The sequence below is a fragment of the Choloepus didactylus genome, chromosome 6 (genome assembly GCF_015220235.1).
Source record: "Choloepus didactylus isolate mChoDid1 chromosome 6, mChoDid1.pri, whole genome shotgun sequence".
Classification (NCBI taxonomy): domain Eukaryota; kingdom Metazoa; phylum Chordata; class Mammalia; order Pilosa; family Megalonychidae; genus Choloepus; species Choloepus didactylus.
Window position 1 is genome coordinate 116,438,627 of NC_051312.1, and position 22,207 is coordinate 116,460,833.

A 22,207-nucleotide genomic window follows, 5' to 3' on the forward strand; every position below is an offset into this window, starting at 1 on the left:
GTCACAAGCTATTTTTTGTGATTTTCCTTCCCTTTAGGCATCACAATTTTAGGCCTCTACCGAATAGGAGGAGTGAACTCCAAAGTCCAGAAACTCATGAACACCACGTTTTGTAAGTTTTGGATGAAGCAGATTACTTAATCTTTGTGTTTTCTTATATGTAATCCAAACCACAGTTTCTTTGAAATATAGTCTGTTATTTGTCCTTGAATATTCCCAAGTAATATTTAAAATTAGTATTCGTATTCGGTTTTTACTGTTCAGTTGAACAATCAGATTTTGAGGTGGGGCATTTTTATGTCGGACTTTTTTTCTCAAGGGTCCTTTGATTAGCTAGAGGTACATTCTAGGGTAATGTAATAAGAGCAGGAATGTTGGAGTCACACTACCTGACTTGGAATACCAGCGCGGCCACTTAAAAGTTTTGTGACCTTTGGCAGTTTGCTTAGTCTCTCTGTGCCTCAGTCTCATTTATGAAACTGGGATAATAATTGCACCTGCCTTGTTAAGAGTTGGGAGATTGGGTGGTAGAGGGAGGCCGGGCCCACAGTAAGTCCTCTGTGATACTAGCAGTTAGCAATAATTTACTTTGGGCCTCCAAGACCACTTTGTGGTATGGTGTCCAAGCAAACTTCACACCAAATCACACAAACAACAATCTGAAAGTTAGCTTCATTAACATCCTAAGAAATAAATACCTTTCTCTTATGACCCGCTTATGTTTGTATCCATTTTCTTAATGATGTGTGTGGTGTTTTGCATTGCACGTTTTAAACATCTTGTTTTATTTTTTGCAGCTCCAAAGTCCCCTCCAGACATTGACATTGATATTGAACTGTGGGACAATAAGACGATAACAAGTGGACTGAAAAACTACCTCAGGTGAGGAGGTTTTAATTCCGGTGCCCTGGATGTCACTCACCTCCTTGGGCAGTGACCGCGTGATTTCATTGGACCTGTGGGCATGGGGTTTCTCTCGGTTCATTTCTTTCCCTTTCAGTGAAAAGGAACAAGGTTTATCTTTATTGTTACATTTATTGTTCTGGAATTTGAGCTTAGTATTTCCAACAATAGCCTAAAAGATTGCAATATTTTGTGATTACTGAATAATACCTTCTTTCATTTTATTATCTTTGTGGGTTTTTCATGTAGTTCTTTAAAATAAGTTGAAATTGAAAGTTTTTTTTCCTTTAACTCTCCCTTCATAACTTGAGAGGGCTTTTGCTCCTGTGTACTAATAGTTCTCACAAAGTTTGGAAAAAAAGTCTCCCACCGTTTTTCCCTTTAATACAGTTATAACAAGAAATGCTGTGAGGCATTGGTGCCTCTAGGGTCTGGGTTTTGGGGCTGCCAGGAGCCTCTGTGACTAGGATTCTTTATTATACTACCTAATCACCCAGTCTTAAAAACGCACTGAAAGTTCAGAGTTAAAAAGGAAACTGCCATTCTAAAATGTGCTTCCTTTCTGTATTTTAGGTGTCTTGCAGAACCACTGATGACTTACAAGTTGCACAAAGATTTTATTGTTGCTGTTAGTAAGTATACTTGCATTGGATGTATTATAACTGATGTAGTTTTATGCTGTATTACTTAGCCATATAAGTTTAAACCAGTTAAGATTTTTTTAAGTATTATTTAAGAAGGTGTCAATCTGATATTTAATAGCTAACTGTTTTGTTTAGGGATATCTAAAGTAGCAAATAACTTACAGAATGAAGTAAAATATTTTGTCTCTTGATAACATCTCATAAATAGTTCTGTCTTTGTGGAAATTAATTTTGGCATCAGTTCATCAGTCTCCTACTTCTGTTGTTACAGTCATCCTTTGATTTACTGAATATGCATATTTTGGCAAAGCAGCTTGTAAAAGAATTTTTAGGTCATTTGGATGACAGGTTAGTTTGATTGGAAAGAGGTCTGAGACATTGTTCTAATTTCCTTTTACTTGGTTGACAAATGTCAGCTTCTTAATAGAGTAACTTTATGATTAGACAAGACTACAAATAAGTACATTCATGCAAACATACTACCAAACATGCTCACGTGCTGTATCCCTAAATGTGTGGAGAAGAGGCAAATATTTTTGGCAGGCAACAGGCCCTCTGATCAATCCCCTTTTCCCCATATTTATATTTACTTGTGATGAATACATATTTATGTCATTTCTTTAGATCTGTCACTGCCATAATGTGATATGATTAGATAGCTTAATTAAAAAATGGGAGGTGGAGAGACAATGAAAAACATGTAACATGAGAAGTAAGAAGTATATACTTTTAAACCATTAAGACTAAAGAGCCAGATCATTATCTGAACTCATCACAATTGCTTGTAACAATTAGAAGTTGACATTTCATTGTTAAGATGTTTGAGCAGTGACCGTAACAAGAGTGTTTTTCATAATGTAAGAACGAAATCGGTTTTGTTTACTGCCATACGTTGTAATGCCACAGGAAATGTCTGCTGATAAAAGTGTCAGATAAAGTTGGCTGACCTTGATTTTCAATCTGGCATACATGATTGACCACATGATCTTGTAAGCACCTATTCTTCGCTTCCTCCTAAAGCACTCCACTGAACATTCTGTTCACAGAACTCTTTGTGAGATGGACAGGGCCTTGGAAAATATATAATCCAACTTCTCATTTTATCAACTGGGAAATTAGGACCCAGACAGGCAAGTGACTTGTAAATTTATGGCAAAACCAGGTCTATAAGTCAGATATTTTGACGCAACCCTAAACTCTTTCTTACAGAAATTTTGTTTTATAACAAATAGTATCCGAGCCACTTAGCTAACATGGCTCAATGGGCTTATTGTTTTGATACTGTGTGGTCATGGGGTTTTTCTTCTCCATTTGCTTCTGTGGCAAACAGTGATATTATTCATTACCATGATATTTAAAATATGTTCTTATATTAAGAATTTAGTCTATTGTCTGAGTCAAAGATGGTTCCATTTTCTCGATTAAATTAATTAATTAAGGATTATTTAGTTTCAAGAAACAGAAATCCAGTTCTGTAAAAAGGGGAAGGTATTCAAATACTAAGAGTTGTCTCACAGAATTCTTTGGCAAGGAACAGGTCAGGCTTTCCAAGGGCCTACAACCAGGAACTGGAAGGTGGGAACTGAAATTTCTCTCTCCACTCTTTTTGGAGGGTCTCTCATTTCTTTTCTTTTCTGCTTATCTGCCCTCACTCTTGTCTCCCTTTCCATTCTTATTTTCTTGGCTTTGGGGTCCATTTTGCACCCAAGCCCTGGTTTTAAATAATCTGCCTTTTCACATATCCAGCAGGCAGATGAGAGTTTCGGTGTCTCCATTCCGACTCCTAGTGTTGGGCCAGGCTGAGTCAAGCTCATTTTTGTTTACCACTTATTCAAATAGCTGTGCTGGAAGAAATGGTGGTCCTGTAATATAAACCCTAAGAATGGGGGCACTTTCCCAGAGAAAGGGTTTGACAGTGTAGACAGTTACCCCAGAATTTATCCAGTGCATGAGAGAATGTTAAATGAGTTCCTCATTCTGAAGTGTTAGATAATCGTGTGGCAGACAAGTTAGCATCTTGACTTTTGCATGGCAGGCTAGACTTGCTTTGGATGATTTCTTGCTTTTCAGATTTCCTTTGGGGGCCCATATTTGCATATTAATACCAACACCTCAGAAAAAGTCACTATCTACTCTCCATCTTTGAATGTGTAAAATAAGGAGACAAATGTCTGTTTCACAGGGTTGCCAGGAGGTATCATTGATATAACATGTATTATATGTGTATTTATGTGTATAATGTGTGTAATGTGCATCATAGGCACATGGTAATAACTACTGTGATCTCTCACACTATTAAAGGTTTGATTCTATTCTTCTGTAGTAAAACCCAAGCAGGTGATGAGTCTTGGTTGTATGGAAGTACGCTACTTTTTTTTTTTTTTTAATGTGATTATATTGAGATATATTCACATATCAGATAATCATCCAAAGTGTACAATGATTGGTTCATGGTATCATCAGATAGTTGTGCATTCATCACCACAGCCAATTTTTGAACATTTTCATCACTCCAAAAAATAAAAATAAAAAATAAAAAATGCCCCGAACATCTCATACCCCTTATCCTCCCTATCATTTATTTATTTTTTGTCTTTATTTTCTTACTAATCTGTCCATACAGGTACAATGCTTTTGAGAGCACAGGTCTGGATCACCTAGAATTGGGTATGAATGGCTCTTCCATGTTCTAGCCTTATGACCATGAGCAAGCTGGTCACCTGCTGTAAGCTGTAGGGAATGACAGTGTTAATACCTGCCACACGAAATAATGCTTATAAAACAAGGGTGGTGGGCGTGGTATGAGGTTTAGTTTATAAATGTTTACGTGTACATCTTAATGCAGCTAAGACGTGAGCGTTGGTATCCTTTTTTATGTTACAGAATCTGATGACCAGAACTATCGGGTAGAAGCTGTACATGCATTGGTTCACAGATTACCAGAGAAAAACAGAGAGATGCTGGACATCTTAATAAAGCACCTGGTCAAGTAATTCTCTAATTTATATGGTTCATATAACTACTTGTTGAACTGTTAAGATTCATCTTGTTCTTGTCTTTCAAGTATATAATGGTGCTATAATATTGCTATTATAATTAAGAGTCCATTGGATGTGCTTAAAAAATGATGTGATGGTGTAATTTACTTATTTTTAATTTATTTTTAATTTTTATCTCTTTTTTTTTAAATTAAGGTTTAGTCACATACCATACAATCATCCAAAGTATATAATCAATTGACCACATTACTATCATATAGTTGCTCATTCATCACCCCGATTATTTTTTTTAACATTTTCCTGGTACCAGAAAAAGTGAAAGCAAGAATAAAAAAAAGAAAGTAAAAACAGAACACCCAGATTGTACTCCCCCCTTTCTTCCTTTAGTTTTTTTTTTTTTTTTTTTTGCCCGTTTTTCTACTCATCCATCCATACACTGGACAAAGGGGAACGTGATCCACATGGCTTTCCCAGTCACATTGTCACCCTTCATAAGCTACATTGTTATACAATCGTCTTCAAGATTCAAGGGTTCTGGGTTGTAGTTTGATAGTTTCAGGTATTTACTGCTAGCTATTCCAATTCATTAGAACCTGAAAAGGGTTATCTATATTGTGCATAAGAGTGCCCACCAGAGTGACCTCTTGGCTCCTTTTGGAGTCTCTCAGCCACTGAAACGTATTTTATTTCATTTCACATCCCCCTTTTGGTCAAGAAGATGTTCTCCATCCCACGATGCTGGGTCTAGATTCCTCCCCGGGAGGAAAATAAATATAAAGCTATATCTATATGTATGTAATTAGGTATGTTTACAATATAAAAATAATTATGCCCTTTGTAGCTTTTAAACTGTTGGTGAAAGACTTAGGTGCCAACTGGGAAAGGCATGAAGGAATATGTAGTATTTTCTAAATTCTCTTAGGTGCATTGTAGGCAGTATGTTTGAAGATCATCATTCCAGTGTCAACAGATTCCCCCAGGTCAAACACTCCAATGTTAGCTTTCTTCTCTGGATTTTTTTTGCTCTGAAGATTTTTCTGACTTTGCTGCTAGTTCAGTCGTATACTTAAATATGTTTCTGTCTCTAGCTCAATAGATACATAGATAAATAATATAGAGAAAGAGAATGATAGAGACAGGTTTCTTTTCCTAGGGAGAGATTGAGAAAGACAGACCCCCCCCCCCCACCGTATCCCCCACCCTGCGCATATACATTTAATCCAGGAATTTGTTTGCCATGCTGCTGGAAACAGAAGTCCAAATTCAGATTTTAAAATTATTTAACAACTCCCTTACAGCCTCATTTAGAAATAGGGGCATTTTACATTTTAGTGAGTGCTGTGATTCGCAGTCAAATGATTGATCCTTCTTTCTTTATTACAAGTAATAACCCAATTTATGCTAGTTTGGGCCATGAACATTTGAAATAGTGCTGCATAAACTTATTAATATGTCTCATCTTACTTGAAAAATTCACATATTACAAATCCCCTCTCCCTCTGAAATAAAAAATAAATCCACTAGGAATGGCATCATTTCAAGCGCATTGTTAACTATTGCCCCTTGGCATTAGCTTTTTAGGTAATGAATGGAGATTTGCCATCTGATCAGGATCAGTCTTGAATTGTGTTTGAGTCATGTGAGCTCTTGATGAAGTTTAACCACAGTGTATTTAATTGAGCATTCTCTTGTTGGTATTCAAGCTAATTTTCTAGCAAAGCCTTTGTAAATGTTCTTTTGTAAGCTACATTAGTGTCACAGAAAATGTTTTTGCATAATTAGCTAAGATGCTAGATTAAGATGAGGTTCTGCCTTTTAGTGAATGTGTGTGTTTCTGACCCAGAGAATAGCAGTGGGGAGAGTACCTGACCACTAGAGAGGTCTGAAATGTTCATGGCCATTTCTGGCTCCTTCCTTAAACCTAAAAGTCCCACTGACAGAGCAGGAGCTATGTGTGCCCAGGTGACCAATAATCTACTTCTGAAAAGTACAGTCACCTAATAACACTGTTTGTTTCTGATGACCTTATATGGCTGGGGAAAAGGAAAAAGAGAATCTAAGACCTGTGACCTGGATTGGTATTCCAAAAGTTAAGAAGGGCTGATTCCAAATCTTCATTATTTGGCTCTGAGACATGGTGTAGATCATTGTTGTCTTTAAAACAAAGGTCATCTGTGGTCTCCTCTCTGCCTCTAGTTGTAAATAATTAGAAGTGTTATTAAATTATTATAATGTATCATATGTTATGATATAGTTAATGTATGTAATAAATATAAAAGTGATATTGCTTAAAATTTTTTCAAATCACGTTTTACAGGGACTTGTCTATATAGTTAAAAAAATGATCAAATTTCTGTTTCAGGCAAAATCAAAATGTGAAATTGATTTCTCCTAAATGAAAATCTTTGAACCTTACAGATGGATATTTGCTAGTGGTGCTAAATTTAACTCTCTATTTAAGATATTTTTAATTTCATAATATTCAGGAGATGAATAATCCTTAACACAGTGCATATGTGAAACTAAACAAAACTCTTGGTTCTCAGGCTGGAAAACCTTCCTGGAAGCACATCACTTTGCTTTATGTATTTTGGCACTCTGTGGTTAGGTGCATATATGCTTATAATTGTCATATCTTCCTGATAGATTGACCCTTTATTGTTAAAATGCTCTTCTTTATCTCAAGTAACATTTTAAAATTTTTGAATTTATTTGTTTGATATATTAGCATTGCCACTCCAGCTTTCCTATGGTTGCTGGTTGCAAGATACATCTTTTTTTAGCCTTTTACTTTCAATCTATTTGTATTTTTGAACCCAAAGTCCATAGAAAACATATAGTTGGATCTTTTCAAATCTGGTCTGATAATCTCTGCCTTTTGATTGTATTTTTTAATCCCTTCACATTTAATATTATTACTGGTAGAGCTGGATTTAAGCCTCTCATTTTACTTTTTGTTTTTTATATTTCACATTTTTTTTTTGTTCATCCATTCCTCCTTTAGTGTTTTCTTTTACATTTTCTAGTGTAACATTCATTTAATTTTTTTTTTAAATTTTTTTTACTTTATTTGTTCGAGTTCCTTTTTTAGTGGTTGCTCTAGTGCTTACATATACATCTCTATTTTTCAGAATCTACTTTGGATTTATGCTAATTTATTTCCAGTGAGATATGACATTATCCGTATATGGCTCTATAGCCTCTTCCCCTCTTTTTTGCTATTACTGATACACGTTACGTCTGTGTAACATGATGCATATATTACAAACCAATAATGAATTGCTATAGTTATTACTTTATGTAATTTTGCATCTACACAGGAGCTCTGAGAAATACATATTTATAGTTTGTTATATTAACTTTCTTATTTACCATTTCTTATCCTCTTCATTTGTTTCTGTTATCATCTGTTGTCATTTCTTTATTCCAAGACATTTTGCTCCCATCTCCTTCGTGGTGTTATTTTCAAAAAGGACACATTTTTGTATGTTACAGGGCTAACAATACAATTTTATACATATTGTTTAATACATTTGCCTTTTAAATCAAGTAAGAGGAGAAAGAATAAAAAAATATGCATTTATATTGTTTGTTATAATCACATAGTTGCCTTAACTGATGCCCCCTCACACCCTCCTTTTTTTTTTTTTTGTTTTTTTTGTTCTGTATTTGAATTACATCTGGGTCATTTGTTTTCAGCCTGAAAGTTTTCATTTAGTTTTTTTTTTTTACTTTATTAGTTTTTAAAATATTTATTATTAGAGAAGTTATAGGTTTACAGAACAATCATGCATAAAATACAGGATTTTCATATAACACCCTATTATTAACATTGGTGTGGAACATCTGTTGCAATTGAAGGTATTACATTTTAATAATTGCACTATTACCTGTATGATCCATTGTTTAACTTAGGGTTCACTGTGTAGTGAATGTCCGTGGATTTTTAAAAAAATATTTATTCTGTTACCATATATACACGCTAACATTTCCTCTTTTAATTACATTCAGATATATATTTCAGTGTTCCTTTAGTAATTTTTAAAATTTATTATTTTTTTATGTTTAAAAACAAACGCTCCTTCTTCTGTTCTCCTCCCTCCCCTTCTTTCCCCTGGTAACCTCTAACCTACTTTCTGTCTCTGCAGATTTGTTATTTCTAGTCATCTCTTATAAGTGATGTCGTAACTTTTTTTGTCCTTATGTCTCTTATTTATTTCACTGCGTATAGTGTTTTCAAGGTTGTTCTGTGTTGCAGCATGTCTTATGACTTTAACTTCATTTTTCTTATGGCGGAATAATATTCCATTGTGTGTATGCACCACATTTTGTTTATCCATTCATCTGTTGATGGACACTTGGGTTGTTTCCAGCTTTTGACCACTGTGAATAATGCTGCTTTAAACAGTGGCATCTGTTTGAGACCCTGATTTCATTCTCATTGTAGATATACCTAGAAGTATGATTACCAAGTCAAATGATAATTCTATATTTAACTTTTTGTGGAACCATCATATTGCTTTCCACAGTGGCTGCACCATTTTACATTCCTACAAACAATGTACTGGAGGTGCAGTTTCTCTGCATCCTCTTCAACACTTATTTTCCTTTTTAATTTTTTGTTTAATAGCCATCCTTGTGAGAGTGAAGTGGTATTTCATTGTGGTATTAGTTTTTATTTTCCTAATGGCCTGATGATGTTGAGCATCTTTTCATGTGTTTATTGGCCATTTATATATCTTCTTTGCAGAAATGTTTATTCAAGTCCTTTTCCCATTTTTTAGTTGGATTGTATGTCTTCTTGTTGTTGCATTGTAAAAAGTTCTTTTTATATACCGGATATTAAACCCTTATCCAATGCATGGTTTGAAAATATTTTTTCTTATTATATATGTTGTCTATTTTCTTGATGATTTCCTTTGATGTACAAAAGTTTTTAATTCTCATGAAATGAAATTTATCTATTGTTTCTTTTGCTGTTCATGCTTTTGATGTCTTATCTGAGAAACCATTACTGAATCCCAGGTCATGAAGATTTCCCCATGTCATCTTCTAAGAGTGTGTTTTAGCTATTCTAGTTAGGTACGTTACTCATTTTGAGTTGATTTTTGTTTATGGTGTGAGGGAGAGGTCTAATTTTGTTCTCCTGCATGTGGATCTCCAGTTTTCTCGGTACCATTGAAGAGACTGTCCTTTCCTTCTTGTATATACCTGCCGCCGTTGTCAAAAATCAATTGGCCATAGATGTTTAAGTCTCTTTTTGGACTTTCTGTTCGGTTCCACTGATCTAGTTGTCTGTCTTTATGCCAGTAACACACTGTTTTGATTATTGTTACTTTGTAATACAATTTGAAATCAGGAAGTGTGAATCCTGCAACCCTCTTCTTTTTGTTCATGATTATTTTGGTTATTCTGGGTCTCTGTCGGTTATATATAAATTTAAGACTCAGTTTTTCCGACCTTTGGTATTTTTTTGTAATGTGGATATGCACAGATGAATTTTTTTCTTCTTTATTTTTGAAAGTTAGTTTTGCTAGACATAGGATTCTTTGTTGACAGTTTTATTTTTTTGAACACTTTATATATGTTACCCCAAGGCCTTCCAGCCTCCATTGTTTGTGAAGTCAGGTGCTAATCTTATTGGGTTCCCTTGTATTTGAGTTGTTTTTCTTTTGCTGCTTTCAGAATTTTCTCTTTGTCTCTGGCTTTCACCACTTTTACTATGATGTGTTTGTTTGTGGATCTGTTTGCATTTATCTTATTTGGAGTTTGTTGAGATTCTTGGATGTAGAGATTAATGTTTTTTTACCAAATTTGGAAAGTTTTCAGATACTGTTTCTTCAAATGTAAATTCTCCTCCTTTCTCTTCCCTTATTACTACTCCCATTATGCTTATGTTTTTGTAATTAACAGTGTCCATCATTTCTCTGATCTGTTTATTTTTGTTCATTCTTTTTTCCTCTCTGTTCTTCTGATAGCATAATCAGAATATTTCTTCAAATTTGCTGATTCTTTCTTTTGCTAGATCATTGTGCTGTTGAGTCTCACCATTGAGTTTTTCATTTCAGTTATTGTATTGAATGAACTATTTTCTTTAGTTCCTTGAGCAGATTTATTGTTAAATCTACATTTGGACCCTCTTGGGCAGTTTATTTTGTCTGTTCTTTTTCTTGTGTATTGGTTACACTTTCCTGTTTCTTTGCATGTGTTGCTTTTTGTTTTTGAAAACTTGGCATTTTAAGTAGTTATTGTAGCAACTATGGACACTGACCCTCCTCACTCCTGAGTCTTATTTTTATTATTTGCTTATTTGTTTTTTAGTGACTTGGCTGGAATATACTATTGAAATCTGTTTCCCCAGCTGTGGGAAGCCTCTGCTATCACTCCTCAGAAGGCCTGGCTTGGCATGTGATTGTCATCATGGGGTGAGAGTGGTTTTAGCAGGGTTCTGTTTCACTGTCTGTATCCCTGTTCCTTCTGCTAAGCTGTATGCCTCATTTGGTATCACACTCAGTTTTTAGACCCTGTTAATTGGTAGCAGATTTCTCTGTTGTGTTGTTTTTGACAATTCCCTGGGTCATAAATTGCTCAATAGTTGGATTCAGTTAAACATGGATCCCTTTGGTGAAGTAGTTTTTCACCCAATCTTTGAGGTCTCTTCTGACCCCAAGAAGATTTTTTCGCTCTTCCCCTTATTCAACTTAGTAAACCTTCTATCCTTAATGTTTAGCTCGTTGCTCTCATAGAGCTACCAGTCTTTCTTGAATTAACACCAAAATCTCCATTGTTTTTGAGATCGCTGTTAGGCTTGAACTTCCTACACTGTTTCAAATAAAGTTAGTTGTTTTGGGGAGAGCTTTGGAGTCCTCTGTTCTTAATGATTGCCTCCTCCCCTGCGCAAAAGTCCTGAGCCACTACACTTGGCACAAGTTGGAGCTAGTAGCTTTTGGTCTTCTAAGCTCACTTCCACCCTACAAGTGAGCTGAAGCAAGAACCATCAGAGCCCCTGTATTCCCAGCCTGCCATGACTGGGGGCCCTATGAGTGGGGGCTGAATGGGAGAAGAGAACCCCCTGATCTCTCTGCTGCACTCACCAGGGATTTAACCTCTGCAGGTGATTGCTGAAGGGGACAACAGATGCTGGTAACCCACCCTTCCTAGTGAGATACCACATCCCTTGACTGGGACTAATAATTTTCATCTGCTGTGGTTGTTTTCACTGGGCATTAGGTCTTTGGGGCCCCTCACACTGGCATTCTTGAAGTGGGACTCCCAGTCATGTGACTTTGGTTTCTTTCTGTATAAATTCTGATTTTAAAATGTTGCAAGTGAGAAGATCCTGGTGTACGTTTCTTCTTCAGTAAAGGAAAGGGAGATTTTCAGGAGACAGCAACTGGTGTCTGTTCTCTTGAGTCAAGAGAGTGAGGTACAGAGCCAGCTGAAATGCAGGATTGACTTAGTAGTCCAGCAGAAGGGAAGTTCCAGGAAAAGAAAAGGGATCATCAAAATATTCCATCTTTTGAGAAATGTAGTTCTTAACTTTCCTTTTCTGAACTGAAGAAGTTTTACAAATTCCAAGTTGATGTCTTATGAGTTTATTAACTTTATTCCATTTTATTTAATACCACCAGGGAATATTATATTTTAGCAAGACTTCCTAAACGCAATTTAATTTCAGGGAAAAATATGATTTTGAGATCATATCCCTTGCCTGAAGTTTCTATAATTGTCAAGATAACTTTTTAAAAAATGGATATTTGCAGTGGAACAATTCCAAGTATGGATGTGAAGGTATAATCAATAAGAATAAAGCAGGTTTGAATCTGTGATGTCACTTATGGACAACTGACTAGCTTTTCTAAGCTAGTCACTTAGTAGCAAAATAGGATTACTGAAGAATAAATGATTTAACACTTAAGTTTTTAATAATGATAAATGATAGTTAAACTTTGAGTACTTACTATGTGTTAATGCTTTACATAAGTGTTCTTTCATTTAATTCTTTAAAAATTCTATAAAGGTTATTATTCTCAAACTTTAACAGATGAGAAACCTGAAGCCTAGAGATATTAAGTAATTTGGGTGAGCTCTCCCAGCTACCTAGTTATGTAGCCAGACTTTGAACCCAGACATTCTCACTCTAGAGATCAAATTTTCAATGCCTTTGTGTGCTACTTTCTTGTAGGTTGTTTTACTAACTAAAAACATGTTCAAAGATGCTGTTTACAGATGGTTTCACATCTGCACCCTACCTCACCTTAGCTAATAACATATTCAAAAATCTTATTTACAAATGGGTTCATACACACAGAACTGGGGGTTAGGACTTGGACTTGTCTTGAGTGGAGAACATGATTCAGTCCTCAACAGTATGCCCTCTGGACCCCAAAATACATGTTTTTCACACATGTAAAATATTCACCCCATCCCAATATCCCAAAAGCTTAACGCCATTTTACAAACAACTCTCTAAGTCCAAAGTCTTATCAAAATCAGTTGTGGTGTGGTCCTTCCTGGGGCAAAATTCCTGTCCATCTATGGACCTGTGAAACCTAAAAAACAAGTTACCTGCTTCCAAAATACAGTGGTGGAACAGGCATAAGATAGACATTCTCATTCCGGAAGGGAGACATTGGAAGGATAAAAGGGGTTATGGGGTCTTAAGCAAGTCCAACCCACTAGGCAAACGTCATTAGTTTTCAAGGCCTAAGAGCCATCTGTGGGTCAATGCTTCGTTCTCTTGAAATGGCTGGAGCAGCAGCCCCACCCTTCCAAGCACTGGGACTGAGATCTGCTCTCCAGAACACTGGGGCCTATGGGCCCCGCTCTCTCCAAGCACCAGGGGTAGCCATGATCTTCCTGAACACTGAACACCTGGCGTGGGCCCCACTCTCTCCAAGCACTGGGCATTCTCACTGCTGAGATCAAATTCTTAGTGCCTTTGCATACTACTTTATTAGTGAATTGCCTTTCTAACTAACAACATCTTCAAAGGTCCTGTTTACAGATCGGTTCCCATCTGCACCCTGACTTACCTTAACATATTCAAAGTTCTTACTTAAAAATTACATGTAATGTAGGAATAACTACTGAGAGGAGTAAATGTAATGTTATGTATGAAAATGTCTGACGGTAGGTGTTCAAAAGCATGTTTGATGAATCTGAACATAAACATAAGCAGTCCACGCTTAACCTCATGTTCTAATAGAAGCATGTACCATAGAAAATACCGAACAGCTGATATTTCTAGGATAGTTGTACTTGACTCAGGAAATCGAGATATTTTTCCTCCAATAGATTACCTTAGTAATTTGTGTTTTATTTGAGCTAATGTTAATCAAATTTCTTATAAATTTTTAGGTAATATCCACCAATGCCCATGGGAATGACTCAAATGGATTGTTTAGAAAAATTAGCCTTTAAAGCCATATTTTATAGTTTCTTTTAAGTCACAGATTTGATCACTTCATAATTGTTTAACATTTAAGTTAAAACATTTTTGATATTGTATATTTGCAGAGTTTCACTGCACAGCCAACAAAATCTCATGACTGTCTCAAATCTTGGTGTCATTTTTGGCCCAACTCTAATGAGAGCACAGGAAGAAACTGTGGCTGCCATGATGAACATTAAATTTCAGAATATTGTGGTTGAGATCCTGATAGAGCACTATGAAAAGGTAGGCTGAATTTCAGTGTGAAAGTATCACATTTTGTATCTTGCTTTTAAAAAGGAATTTCACAGTCTTATCATCTATGAGCTTAATATTTGATCACAGATTCCTATAAAATGCCAGTCTTTTACGTTTTGTATAAATTACTTCTTTGTGAGAACTTTGATTTTCTTTTTTCTTGTTGTTTTAAGTATATCTCAAAATCCTCCATGTAGATGATTTCCTTTCCCTCTCTATCATTTATTTTTCAAGGTTTTCTTCTTTAACATTTATGTAGTCACTTTATTATTAATATTCTAGAGCAGTTTTAAATTACTTTGTGGTGAAAACTATTTTATTCTCTTTTTCTCTCTTTGGAATTAGAATCTCAGTGGAGGTGATATTCTAAATAAAATGGTAGAAAAAATTCAGGGAACAGAGGCCTAAGTACCTCTAGCTATTACCTAAGAAGAGTTTCTTTAAGGAAACTTGGAATAACTATGGAAATGAAAGATTGTGACAGCCACAGTGAGTGGGTTCTTGAGCGAATGAAGCCATTTAAGACCAGACGGTTCGCGATCCGTTTAGCTGAGGTAGTCCCGTGAGAGGCTGACTTGTCCCTCTCACCGCCCGGGTCCCCTCCTGGCACCTGCAGAGGAATGCCCGTAGTGCCTGCTGAAGGCTGTAACCTCGCGCCCTCAGGGCACACACTGCACCGTTCCGCTCTGCTCGGACCTCTGTCTGCAGCTCATCACATCCTGGATGGCCCGGAGCCAGCAGTGTCAGGGCACCTTCTCCTGATCTCCTGAGGAGCAAGGGCCTTGCTACGGGAGTGGAACAGGATGAGCCTCTTCCCTCTAGGTTATGTTCTTCAGAGCATGACGAGGGAACGAGAATTTGTTCATATTTAGAAAGTTTTCTTAAAATTAGTGGAAAATCTTCTGAAATTGGGGTGGGGTATAGAATACCAGAAAAAAAAAAAAAAAAAAATCCAGAGAAGAAACATTCACGGGAAATGGGGAAAGGTTATAATTGCTCCAGAATATTTATTTTTTTTTAATCAAGGATTTCTTGCCATGCAGCAGATTAAGAAGCCAGCAGTTCTAAGGCTTTTAATAAATCTCAAAGCTCATTCTATGATGAAAATGGTCATTTTACCCTTTTGTTGACCTTTGGTCCATTTTTCTTCTTTTCTTTAGATTTTTCACACTGCCCCAGACCCCAACATTCCTCTGCCTCAGCCCCAGTCTCGATCCGGATCCCGGAGGACACGCGCAATCTGCCTCTCTACAGGCTCTCGGAAGCCCAGAGGGAGGTATACCCCGTGCCTGGCAGAGCCCGACAGTAAGTATGCGCTGCCTCGGGAGATGCTTTCTTCATTCTTTAATTCTGCCTTACCTCACTTTATTATTAACTAAACAACTATAGATAATGTTCTGACTCATCCTCTCTCCCCTACAAGTCCCCATGTGATAGTTATATATTCTCTGTCAGCATAGTCTCAAGGTGCCTTGCACAAACAAATTCATTACTGCTACAAAGGGGAAAGAATTTTTTTTTCTCAATGCCCTTTTTTCTGCAGCTGTGATTAAGTACATCAGGTGCTACTTTGTATCAGGTTTTGTCCTGTTGTCAAAGTGGTAGAAAAGAAAGCAAGAGAAGGTCAGGCTGAAGCAGTCATTTTCTTTCTTCTTTTCACATTATGTTCTTAAAGCATTCTCTTGGGCATCAATCAAACTGTCTAAAAAAAAGAGAAAAGGAAAAGAAAAATTATCCCGCACATTATCACTAACTTCATATTTTGAGCCATGTCCCAAGGTGATATGACTGGTAGTTTGAGTCCATGGCATGCAATAAACTGTGACTGTTCTCTTTTTATTTTAAACCCCGCAAACTCCTATTTTCCACCATGTTTAATAGGAGAATATTTAATAGGAAACAATTGTAATAGGAAATAGTGTTAATAGGAAAGAGAATAACAAATTTTTAATTTAGATATATTTTACTGCCTACCTTATTATTGTAGTTTCTCTAATTTTTATCATACCTTGCTTGCAGGGACACTAGAAAATAAACCTAGTTAAATAGCCAGTCTCTTAATGTTGCTGTATTCTTAGCAGAAAAGGGGGGGAGGATACTGTCTTTGAAAATTGTGAGCAGCTTGTAATTTGCTGCTGTTTAATGGTGCCTTTGAGTGAAGGAGGAGGACTATGCTGCATTGTAACTCAGACTCACCCAATATCGGGAAAGTAAAATAAGGCGGAAATATATCTTTAATATTACTTCCTTCCATTGATTTCTTGTGATATCATTAAGGACTCTCATATCTCTCACTTCTGAGTCCTGTTTCAGGAACAAATTTTAGTCTGCATTCAAGTCAGCTTTAATGTTTCAAGATGTAAAGGTATTTCAGTGGGGGCAGGGGGCATATCAGAATCTTCCAGGAATAGTATTGAAAAATGCATTCACCAAGTCTAAATGCATTGCTTAAAGCCTCTCTCCAGTACTGAGGACAGTTCCCCATTACCAGATAAAGGCCAGTCACTTCACTGGGGGCCAGGCGGCCACAGAGCCCATGGTGAGTTAAAGAAGAGAAGGGATTTGGTGGAGCTGTTACCAACAGAGAGCTGTGTTGCTTTTCTCTCTCCTGTTCCTGCCCCTCCTCAGGTGACTCCTATAGCAGCAGCCCAGACAGCACACCCATGGGCAGCATCGAGTCACTCTCCTCTCACTCATCTGAACAGAACAGCACTACAAAGTCTGCTTCCTGCCAGCCTAGGGAGAAATCTGGAGGGATTCCCTGGATTGCATCCCCATCACCTTCCAATGGACAGAAAAGCCTTGGTCTCTGGACAACTAGCCCCGAATCGAGTTCTAGGGAAGATGCAACCAAAACAGATGCAGAATCAGATTGCCAGAGCGTAGCCTCGGTCACTAGCCCAGGGGATGTTTCCCCACCGATAGACCTGGTTAAGAAAGGGTCTTATGGGTTATCGGGCCTGAAAAGACCCTCAGCTTCCTCCCTCAGATCCATCTCTGCAGCTGAAGGTAAGCCTGAGTGGAGCTTGTGCAAGGTGTGATTGTCTCTCTGCCACTGGCGGGATTATTCTGCACGATTAAGCAGGAAAAAAGTTAAATGGTGAAGGGACTTTAAAGATGCTTATCTACTTTGTTCCTGAGCTTGAATTTTTTAAAACTCTTGTGTGCTGTGACTTTTTACCTGGATCTTTCCATCTCTGTGAGGTGATGTCTTTGCAATTACTGTAGATTGAGATCTCTTGAGTGATGGGCTGCTGTGCTCAAAGAACATTCTGTACCTTCCCATTTGGGCTCAGAGAAAAATGTTTCCTTTTGTTATGTACATGCACTGTGTATCGCCTTTATTTTGTCTAATAGCACCTGCCTGTTTCCTTGGCCTTCCTTTTTAGGAAACAAGAGCTACAGTGGATCCATTCAAAGCTTGACTTCCATAGGTTCGAAAGAGATGCCCAAAATCTCACCAAACCCAGACCTGCCTCCAAAAATGTGCAGGAGGTTAAGGCTGGACACTGCCTCAAGCAATGGCTATCAGCGACCTGGCTCAGTGTAAGTGAGAAGGTGTTCGTTCCCATTTGCTTTTGTCTGCCAGAGATACAGAGGAGCTGGGTATGTTCAAAAGAACCTTTAGGAATCCTACAGGTGAATGCTTCATTGATAGAGGAAGTGCAGTCATGTTAGATTATGTTAGATCTTGTTAGATCTTACCCCCTTCTAAAAATGGTGTGAAAATTAGAGTACACTTAGCATACTTAAAAAATCTTATGGGGAGGCACTTTAAGCATTTTGATTATAAAAAGAGCTATGGCTTAATTTAAGGACATGATAATAAATATAATATAGTATTTATGGGCCTTGAAATGAGAAACCTTCCTTGAAAGCTAAGCATCTACCCTTAGCTGAAGAGACTGCATGCAGTTAGTGTCAGCCAGGTCCAGATCCCACTGCTCCTCTCTCTCACCCAGCTGGACCAGGCAAAAGTTGTCATAAATACAACTGTTTTTAGTTTGTAGGGCTGGTTTTGTTTCCTTCCATCACACTTGCCTCCTACCTGAGTTTACTGATTTAAACAAGCTCATAGAGAAGGCGGCAGAAGGGAGTACTTCTAATCAAAAGAAACAACCCAGGACTAAGGGTTGAGAGGAGATGGTACATAGAAGTGAACAGAAATGCAGCAAAGAGGGAAAATGGGAACCTGGTAAACACGTAAGCGGAAGCCAAAGAAGAAAGGTTACTCTCTGTAGTTTTATTTTTGTGACATTTACTGAGCAATTCCTAAATGCTTTATGAGCTAGTACTGAGCACCTTTCCATGTTACCTCTTTTCATGTCCACATTGTCCTTCTGTAATAGGTAGCATAGACCCCTTATTAGAGATGAAGAAAACTGATTCTTAGAAAGTTTAAGTAAGTACTGTAGTTCAGAAATACTCAGCTAGTAAATGGCAGAGCTGTTTTTCCAACTCAGGGTTCTTGAACTTGAATTCTGTACTCTTTATTATATCCTGCTCATTTTTGATATGGTGGTATCCCTGACATTTCAGTTATTCATTAAAAGTCCAGTAAAGCATGTATTAAGCCTGTTTCCATAGGAACAGCGCCTTAAATTCATTCTTTCATCCCTTTCTTTGGCAAGAGCCTTTTGGTTTCAGACTGTATTCAACATATGTTCTCTGTTTTGGTCAGATATCAAGTTACCACAGTATAGCAGATATATTTGTAAATCTATCTACTTTCCAGTGTGTATAGTTCTAGCCATTAAGGAAGATTAAATTTTAAACAACTGTGTAAGGAGAGATGATAAAATATAACTCCATCCTTTCTGGGGAAAAGAGAAGAGCTTCTGTTTTCTGACTGTATTAATAGTTAAGGTAGAAATTAAAATGAGGGCGCATAATTTCTGTATTACATATAAATGATCCTTGAGATTATCAAATGATTTGGCTTTCTTTGGGAGAAAAGTTTGGCAATCAAAGGAATAAGATATGATTTTTTTCAATCTAAATTAAAACATCCTTCAAGGAATTTTGATATATTCTTTTTAGTAAATACAGAAACTTTTCTGAATATTCTAGGGTACCTTAATTTTAACCGTTTACACTGTATACCCAGTAGCCTTACCTCTTCAGATAAAACTTACCTACTTCCCCCACCCTCCCCTTGATTTGAAACAAGGTTTGAATCCATATTTGGCCATATTTTCAGAGTTCCCCCTTTTCATTTTAGAAGAACTGTGTTCAAATATGAAACATACATCAAATAACCTTAGAATTAGTCCCCACATAACTATCAGAGTAAACAATAATTCTTCTTTTGTTGTATTGTCTTTGATTCTTTGATTCTTCCCTTGTGGCTCCACAGTACACAGTGACATACTGCCAGGAGCAGAGAGAGGGAAAATGTTCCTTTACTACTTCCACATTTTTCTAAGGCAAAAAGAATAAGGATAGTAAGATCCCGTGGGATGTAGCTAAAAGCTTATTACAGTCTTATACCCTGTGAGCTGGAGACTAAAGCTAAAAAACTCTTTCATATAAGAACTTAAAATGATTAAAATTCAGATCAAATTTTGGTGACAAAAAGCAACCCAAGAGGTCATCAGTAGATGACTGGATAGACAGGATGTTTCATGTACATAAAATGGAATATTACTCAGCCCTCAAAAGGAATGAAGTACTGACACATGCTACATAGATGAAACTTGAAGACATCATGTTGAGTGAAATGAGCCAGATACAAAAGGACAAATACTGCATGACTTCACTTATATGAAATTCCTGTAATAAGCAAATTTATAGAGACAGAAAGTAGATTACAGGTTTACTAGGGGCTGGGGGTGGAGATGGAATGGGAATGGTAAGTTATTTCTTAGAGGGTTCAGAGTTTCTGGGGTGATGAGTGTCTGTTTTGTGGTGATGGTAGCACAATATTGAGAATGTAAATGTCACTGAATTGTACACATGGAAGTGGTTAAAGTGGCACATTTTGTGTTGTATATATCTTACTACAATAAAAAAATTGTGGCAGTTTTTAGCTAATCACTTTTTGGTTTGCTTAGCTGATATAATTGAATTTCCCTTTGAACTGAATGATTTTCTGACTGATTTCATCAATCTCATATTTTAAAATTATTTTCCAGAGTGGCAGCCAAAGCCCAACTATTTGAAAATGTTAATTCACTTAAGCCAGTTTCTTCTGGGCGGTAAGTTCTCAAAACCCTTAAACAAATTAAAAATAATGATAATAAAATAGCTGTGACGTTGTTGACTTGTGTTGACAGGGCAAGTCATCTCTGCCCGCTCTGCCCCTCTTTTATACAGAGGGTCAGATCTATGCACACCTGCCCCTCACATGTTGTTTATGGGGAGAAGGTCTTGTCTAGAAATAGCATTTAGCATCTCGGGTTATTACATGATCCTTTATTTGCTACAATTTCAAAGCAGAAGAGCTCTAAGCAGATTTTCCCAAAGACAAGACGTAACCCTTTGTGCACCATTTTGTGACTCATTTTATGATGAATTTTCTGTGGAAATTTGTCAAGAGTATATTCTTGACTTTTAAGTTATATAATTTTTTAAAAAAGAATCTTCATGAACATCAGTTGCAAAATATGCTTATACTTAAGGAGGTGTTGTGGAACTAATTGCCCCAGATAGCTCTTGTTTTCTGAGTACTGTACTTCATTCAGTGTTTCCTGATTTCACTGTCCCCTCCATTGTTAAAAGGACTTGGGTGGTTACACTGTGCTGCTATCATTGTGCTTGCCTCCAAAGTTTCTGCTTTCTTCTTCTCACCTTCCAAATTGATTCTTCTAATCTGTAGTAGGCTTTGATTTTTAATTTTAATATGCCTAAAAAATTGAATTTCTTAAAGGTAGGAGCTTGCTGTCTTTTTTTTTTTTCCTTTTTTTACCTCCAGCAACCAGTACATTGGTGACAATAGGAGGCATTTTCAATAAATGCTTGTTGTTGGAAAAGCATAAAAATGAGAGAAGTTGAAGAACAAACTTTGGCTTTTCTTTTGCATGTAACAGAGGCATTTTTGAGCTTCCCATGTCTGTATAAGTGAGTCTATAAAGTGAAGTAACCACAGATAATTGAGGTACTGCTATATAGTTCTTTAAAAGATTTATTCAACCTAATTTTATAAACCTTATAAATAAATGTGGATTTATTCAGCAATTATTTATTGAATACCTGCACACTACTGCACATGTGCTAGTTACTAGGGATAATGACGATCCTCAAACTAGTTTTGGTTTTGTCCAAAGCCTAGGGAGGGCCCTCATTTATTAGTTTTCTTACCTCCACAGAGTAGAGTCACTTTGTTAGTAAAGAACCATGATCAACGCGTCACCTTTGTATAGCAGATCCCAGAACACTTGCATGTACCTTACCTCTATCTTCAACATCTTCTTCCTTTTTTTGAAATTTTGGTGAAAGCTGGGTACCATGCGGGTCAGAACAAGCATCCCTTAGTGTGAGGAACTTAATCTTGCTACTTCTGGGAGAGTATGTCTGTCTTGCTATTTGGTTGAATTGCTCCACTAGATGGCGCTCAGTTTAAAGGAAGCTGTAACCAGAGGCTTAACTAAAAAAGAACTTAACTACTGTCATCAGAGGTAATGCTGTGGAACTTTATGTAAACCTTTAATGAAGTAAGCCAGAAAGCTATCACTTAATAAAGGATACACTCCGATTTTCATGTCAGTCTGTGTGTTTTAAATATGCTTTTACATTCTGAACACTTTAAATTCACTTCTGATGGGCTGTCAGCATAACCTGAGAGCTCTTTTTGTGGTATGCTAAGGATTAAAGTCTTTTTCTGTCCTCTAGTCCACAGCACAATCATGACTTGTTTCTAGGAGACAGACGCAGTGGGACATAGTGGACCTCAGGGTCAGGCAGACGCACATTCAAATTCTTGTTCCACTACTTCCTAATTGTGTAGCTTTGGAGTTATTTATTTTGAAAAT

At 36.8% G+C, this 22,207-nt stretch overlaps 1 protein-coding gene and 1 long non-coding RNA gene across 3 annotated transcripts in view; one reads left to right on the forward strand and one right to left on the reverse strand.

Moving 5' to 3' along the window:
• The window catches only part of ARHGAP42 (Rho GTPase activating protein 42), a 301,658-nt gene that overhangs the window by 256,742 nt on the left and 22,709 nt on the right, over window positions 1-22,207 (forward strand). Inside the window, exons 14-22 of one of the 2 annotated variants that reach the window (XM_037841198.1) lie at window positions 38-112; window positions 798-882; window positions 1,477-1,535; window positions 4,431-4,536; window positions 14,066-14,225; window positions 15,398-15,542; window positions 16,866-17,246; window positions 17,627-17,783; window positions 20,372-20,434. In XM_037841198.1, the coding sequence (XP_037697126.1) occupies window positions 38-112; window positions 798-882; window positions 1,477-1,535; window positions 4,431-4,536; window positions 14,066-14,225; window positions 15,398-15,542; window positions 16,866-17,246; window positions 17,627-17,783; window positions 20,372-20,434 (1,231 nt within the window). The remainder of the gene's footprint in view (window positions 1-37; window positions 113-797; window positions 883-1,476; window positions 1,536-4,430; window positions 4,537-14,065; window positions 14,226-15,397; window positions 15,543-16,865; window positions 17,247-17,626; window positions 17,784-20,371; window positions 20,435-22,207) is intronic. The other variant, XM_037841199.1, reaches the window with a different exon arrangement.
• The window catches only part of LOC119538327, a 43,829-nt gene continuing 36,864 nt past the window's right edge, over window positions 15,243-22,207 (reverse strand). The window contains exon 3 of the long non-coding RNA XR_005217544.1: window positions 15,243-15,939. This is a non-coding gene — a long non-coding RNA (uncharacterized LOC119538327). The remainder of the gene's footprint in view (window positions 15,940-22,207) is intronic.